Below are 6,457 nucleotides of genomic sequence, written 5' to 3' on the forward strand. Positions count from 1 at the left end.
CTGTGCAAAGTCCTATCATCTCCAAACGCACTTTCTGGCTATCGATGAGCGTGGGCAGCTTACTCCCATAACTCAGATCAGTGATAATTCCCTTGAATGGTGGCAGCTCGCGGACGGAGGGCAGGGTGATGGCAGAAGTGCGGATGTCCCCCGGGAGCCCTCCGAGGAACAGGTCGCTAACGATCTTCATGAACTGTCGCTGGGGCCGCACCTCGTCCGCCTTGGTCTGGCCGTCCAGGGCCAAGACCGTCCGCAAATTGTGCCTGCTGATGGCGGCAAAGTGCCAGCGGCTGTCGTTGACCATCTTGTCGGAGGCGATGGTGGTCTCGGCACAGTCGATGCTGAAGCGCAGCTGCAGGTTACCCTCCGATACCGTGAGAAGCAGAAAGTCGCAATACCCGCCGTCGTCGAAGTAGAGCATCAGGCCGTCAGATTCTGATGTCTTGAACTGGAAAGTCAGGTCACTTCTGGTGCTGGCGTCCCAGCGCAGGTAGCGAGCCCACTGGCCTTCAGAACCAGTAAACTCCATGCCTGCACTCAGGCCCAGCATGGTACTGAGCAGCAAGAGGACATGCCCTGGTAAGGTGGTGGGATTCATGGTAGAGAATAGTAGGGCGCACAGGTGTAGGGTTAGAAATGGGGGTAGATCCTCAAAGTGATAATAACATCTGATTATGTCTGGGATCCAAGATTTATCTGTTGAATGTTATATTCCATATAGATAATCTTACAGTCAAGTAGAGAATGCAATATCCGTTTTTTTGTGTGATGCAGATCTAATGTTGATAATAGACAAAATCTAATCTTCTCAGCTGAGTCTAAGTAGAGATATATGGAAAAATATCCAATTTCCACATAAAGTGGACAGCTATGAGTGCTAAAATGAAGCAGATCCTTAGTGTTTTCTGTCAGTGATTCAGAGCTGCATCTGATGATTTTTCTTTGAGGCGACTTCCTGGATTGAAGCACACTACCTCCATCGTTGGTCCAGTTCCGTATCCATGCCCCATGATTTGATCTCCAGCTTCAGGCACACCTATGACAGAACTGCAGACAACAGACATGTCATCAACATGCATCGTTAAGCAAGAATTCATTTTTAATTTTTTCACATGATGTCAGGATTTTTTTTTTGCCCTGACAGTAGAATAAGGGCCAGCTCAGGGTGAAAAAAGTGCTTTGGTTCACTGGTTATCAACACATAAACTTGTTAACTACTGCTAATGATAAGTGAATATGTTATAGGAGGCAAGGGCATGTTCCATAATTCAACAAAACCATGCTATAAACTAAATGAGGTCTATTTTATCCAAAATCTTAGGCAATATTTTGGCTGTGGTGATTAAAAACAAAAAAGACCCAACATAAATTAGCCTATCCTTTTACATCTACTAATTGCAAACCAGTCATTTGAAAATAATTTGTTATATTGAAGAAGCAAAATAGAGGAAAGAGCATTGGCCGTTGGAAAATATATGACAATGTCTTATAAATTAAACAAAATCATGGTTTGAGTTTAAATCCTCCACTAAAGAGGGGTGTTGAGAGGACCATTTAATGCAGATGTGACTCTCCATGAGGCCATTAAATAACACTAAGTAACCAATATTAACATCCATTAAAGGTTTACGAGTATTTTTATGTGGGGGGCCATGTCTTACCAATTACCCCATTTTATTTGAACTGCAACTCAAACAATCACTCAAACTTTTATAGCCTCACTGTGAGAGTTTAAGTCTCGAGGAGTGGTAGTACACTACTGAAAATTTTCCACAAAAATATCCAGGCTGCTGTTGTTGTTGATTCTGTGATGAGTGAAAATCCATTGAGGTGAGCCAGAACATGTGTTTAGCTGCAAACGTCAGCCTGCTATCTCTAAGGGCCTGCTGGGATCCTGATAAATATGACTAATTATCCGCCGCCACTTTCCCTCTCATTTGCATGTCTTTAGGGGATTACAATCATAAACAGCTATTCAGAAAGATGTTAGGATGGTACCACTTCATATTGGAATCCCACCACTATTAACATTTTTTTTCAGTGAATACATATTTGCGGCCAAATGATTTCCACCACTGGAGCCCAGAGAAACAGAACAAGGTTTTGGTATAGACTAATAACAGCTAGCTCACTAGCCTAGCTTGCTAGACCTGTACTCATTCAGCTCTATTTGAATTTGGTCAATAGACCTAGAGATGATTCACATGGCGAAACCTTATATGTGTGTGTACTCTTCCAGCCCTTTGCCCTTGCAGTTGTTTTGGCAGTGGGCTGCCCACCAGACAAAGGCTTTGTCCAATCATGACGGTGGCAGAGCACCATGCAACACAATAGGCCCTTTAACCACCTGCCCTGAATAGTTAATCTTGCTGCAGCAGGCGAGCTATTGAGTTCTAGTAACTGATACCTATGCTAATGCATTGTGTGTCCACGCATATGTGTGCCTGTACGTGTGTGTATATGCGTGTCTCTCTTGACAACGCTGCGCTGCCTGGCCGGATCATTGTGTTTGTCTTAAAGGTGACTCTGTGAGACAGCAAAGAGGTTAAAAGGCTCTGTGGGGTCAAAATAACCGTGGACACAGCCATGTCAATCCAGCCCTGCCTCCTGAGATGTGCTGTGTGCTGATAAGGTGCTGGTGGGCCTATCTGTACGTCCTTTCTATGAGCACAGGGCCGATCATCATGAGCCCATGAAACCTGAGATCCAGTCTCCTATGAAAATTGGCCATGCCCTCTATTCAATTAACATGACTTATTGTGTGCATTGCCTAACTGAGGCATCAGGTGTCCCTGTGAGCCATTGATTTGATAAGGAATGCTAACAATGCTAACAGGTTGTCTTTCGGTTAACTACAGTGTCAAAGCAGAAACGTTTTTGTTTTTTTGCCTAGATGCAACAAATGCCTGATAAAGAAGAATAACATGCTAAAATTAACTTCACTCTCATGAAACCTGAAATGCAACATCCAATGAAAATAGCCTCGCCTATATTCAATTACATGACATATTGTATGCATATTGTATGCCAAACTCACGTATCAGGTGTCCCGCCTTTCTCCCCACAATAGCAAACGTCAACATTGTCCACCTGCATTAGGCCTATCTGTATGTAGCCTATGCCAGTTGAGGCTAAAGGAGACAATATTGACTTTTTCATTGACATTGAATTACAGCCTACTGTCACTTTGCTTCAACAGGCACTTATCTCGTTATGGGAATTGTCCTTCAGCTACCCCCCCCCCCCCCCCCCCCCAAAAAAAAAAAAAATTGCTAATTAGCATCGTTAGCATTCCTCATTCAAAACAATGGGTTCTAGAAGGCGACAGCAATTGAATTAGCTTGCGGCTAGCAGAAGCTATATTGATTACTATAGCAAACAGTCCATATAGTCAACTGAAGTATGTAGGCTATAGGGAGACGTGTTTTTCCTCCATAAATGCCTAGTTAAGAAAAACAACAGTCTAAAATTCAAAATGGCGAGGTATAGGCTACCTTGACGTCTTCGACCCTCAGCAGGAGTCTTGACAGAGTTGTAATTATGCTAGAATAAGCACATATTTTCCGGGATATATACACCTTGAATTATTAAATAGCGGAGGATATGAGATGACCTGTACGGGATACCATAGACACTGACTGAGCATAAATGATGCATCTAGCGTTGGTGCTGCAGATTTATTGACAACGTTTGTAATGTAGCCCCCCCCACCCCTCGTCTCGCGCTGAAGACCCCTGTACCCCCGCTGCGCTCCCTGTCTATCACAAGCTTCAGCCGGGAGGAACGATTTAATTCGACATCAGTCACTGCAAACATGGGCTCTAGGCTACTTTGACGTGTATCTGGGCCGGGAGCTGCTGGTCTAGTCCAGTGGTTTCCAAAGTGGGGTCCAGGGACCTCCACGGGTCCTTGAGGGGGGGGTTACAGGGGATCGCCAGAAAATTTTGGAATAGTTTAATTTCACTCTTTTTAATTATAGCACAGTGAGAGAATATATTAGGGTGGCTGTTGATCACATGTAATTCTACGAACTAAAACAAAAATGATGACCAAATGGTTCCCAGGACAAAAGCTTATCAAATGGGGATCCATATATTTGGTGGTCCTTGACATGAAAAAGTTTGAGAACCAATGGTCTCATCTTCCAAGGCTAACTCCATTAGACCTGCACAAACCTCATCAAGGCAAGGGCATTAGGCTACAATATAGGACTAGGCCTATTCCGTCATATGATACACAGAAATATAAAGTTGTCCCCTCTGCAGTGTCACTCAATGAACCTATAGGCTATGAAAAACTCCACTTACGAAAAATAACTATAACCTATATGGTAAGTTTTAGAAGGACGCGACAAATATCACAGCAAAAGTAGACTATAATTAATCCTATAGAAATATTATAGGAATATTACACTCTAAGATAAAAAAAAAAAAAAAAAAAAAAAAAACAGCATGAAGTAAGATAACATCTTCCCAAGTATACCACAGACACATTGGTCCCTGCAGAAATATTATAGAAATGTTATAGTGATGTTATGGCATCTCTATTGAAAACCCCGTTGGATCTGTCATGCCCTCGCAAAATGGACGCAATAGCCCACGTTGTGCTGGATTGCCGCAAAACAGTGATTTTATCAGTTAAAGGGCTATTTTGAATCCTTTTCTTCTATGTAAAACGTTTAAAACCGACACTAAATCCGATCAGGACTCCTGCACCGAAGAATAAAGCAGCGCTCTATATATTTTCCCCCTGTCCCAGCTTTCCCTCTGTTTCTCGCACGGTGGCAGTCTGACTGTTGCTCAACGGTTCACCAGCCATCGCTCTAAAAAATTAGAGACCGAAATTTGGACAGAAGTCGGAGTTATTTGCAAGGGTAAACCTTCACCATGATTTAGCCTTTTTCTACTTTGTTTTAGATAAGGATTTTTCCTCCCTGACACACGCAATTCAGTGAGCTGAAACTTTCAGTCTTCATGCACGCTCTCCACTCATTCAAGTAAAAAAGGCTATGTTATCATAAATTCAGCCTGATAAGTCAACATTGTCTATTGAATTGTGCTTTTTTGCCTCAAATCGCCTGTTCTTTGGTGATAAAACCGCGGACGAGAGCCGTTAAACTAATCACCCACCAGCCTATAGCGCTTTCCCAAATCCCCGCACATCCCAAACTCACCAATTCCACATCAGCACCACAGAAACCGCAAAGCCTCGCAAAAACTTCAGCATCTCACGGCACAAATGTCCACCTATCATTATTATTATTACCTGCTCCTAATGCAGAGAGGAAAATGAGCAGCCTATAATATTAATCTGCTCTTACCTTTTGTCGCAGAAGTCGACTCCGGACGGGTATAGATGTGGCAAATAATAATAATCCAAAGCAAAATCCCATCCAAAAACCGTTTTATTTTAATTACAGCATGCCCGGGGCGGCGAGATGTTGATGCTGGTGATGGGAAGGTTATTACAAGTGATGCGCGGTAGAGGGAACGGCAGCGGTCCTCCTTCCCCCGGCTCAGTGAACGCGCATCTCTCTGCTCGGCTCACTCAGCGCAACTGATGATGGGCCCCTACTGGATTCTCCCACACTGGGCGCTCTGGCCCGCCCTCTACATCGTACTAAATAAATAAATAAATAAATAAATAAATAAATAAAATACCCCTCTTCCCACTCTAAGACCCGACAAGGATGAGAAAATATGGAAAACAGGCCTTCCGGACAAATTGCCATTAATGAAAACTCCTCATTGTTGGATATGATATAGCCTATTTCTAGCTGTATTTCTTCATGTTGTTTGCAATAAATCGCTAAAGCCATGAGTCATAATGTCATGCTCTGAATACTGGGTTATTGTGGAGGAGGCTGGGAGTAATCTACTGTATTAGTAGGCATGCTGGGATTATCAGCAGACAACAGGGCGTGCAGGCCACATGCCCCGCGGCCCCGAAAGACCCGGGTTCACATGTATAGCCTAGGTACATTTGTAATTTCATTGTAAATTTGCAATGTTGTAAGCTATAAATCCGAACACTATGTCTCTATGTTTATGAGTTGTAGACTGAGAGTTTGCGTGTGTCTTGTTCGCCTCGCCTGTCTGTGGGTATAGTTGACAGGGCAGATGCACAGGGTCTAATGGTGACCGCTGACAGTGCGGGGGCCCATAGAATATGCTTGCCCCGGGCCGCTAACGGGATAATCCGGGAATGATAGTATGTTCTAAAAAAAAACGTGACTTGTGCCATTCAAGACACGTTAGCGTTCGGATTGCCAGAAGAATGTCGGGGCAGCATGCAAAATGCCAGGGTGCTGTCCAGGGTGCTGTCCAGGGTGCTGTCCAAGGTGCTGTCCGAGGCACTGGATTTTAGTCCGGCGGAACAGAGGGCAGGAGGACCAGGGGACTGAACTGGAGACTGACAGTGTATGTAAGCACTTACAGCTTGGAAATGTTCTTGTGGT

General features: G+C 43.8%; 1 protein-coding gene across 1 annotated transcript in view; it reads right to left on the reverse strand.

Annotated features, from left to right (window-relative positions):
• The window catches only part of LOC139654065 (neurexin-3b-like), a 263,211-nt gene extending 262,613 nt beyond the window's left edge, over positions 1-598 (reverse strand). The window contains 1 exon segment of the mRNA XM_071531088.1: positions 1-598. Coding sequence (XP_071387189.1) covers positions 1-598 — 598 coding nt within the window.
• Positions 599-6,457: the final 5,859 nt, after the last annotated feature.

Source organism: Centroberyx affinis, unplaced genomic scaffold (assembly GCF_046629955.1).
Source record: "Centroberyx affinis isolate AG114_WGS23_722 - 3 ecotype Tasmania unplaced genomic scaffold, CSIRO-AGI_Caff_v1 ptg002030l_1, whole genome shotgun sequence".
Lineage (NCBI taxonomy): Eukaryota > Metazoa > Chordata > Actinopteri > Beryciformes > Berycidae > Centroberyx > Centroberyx affinis.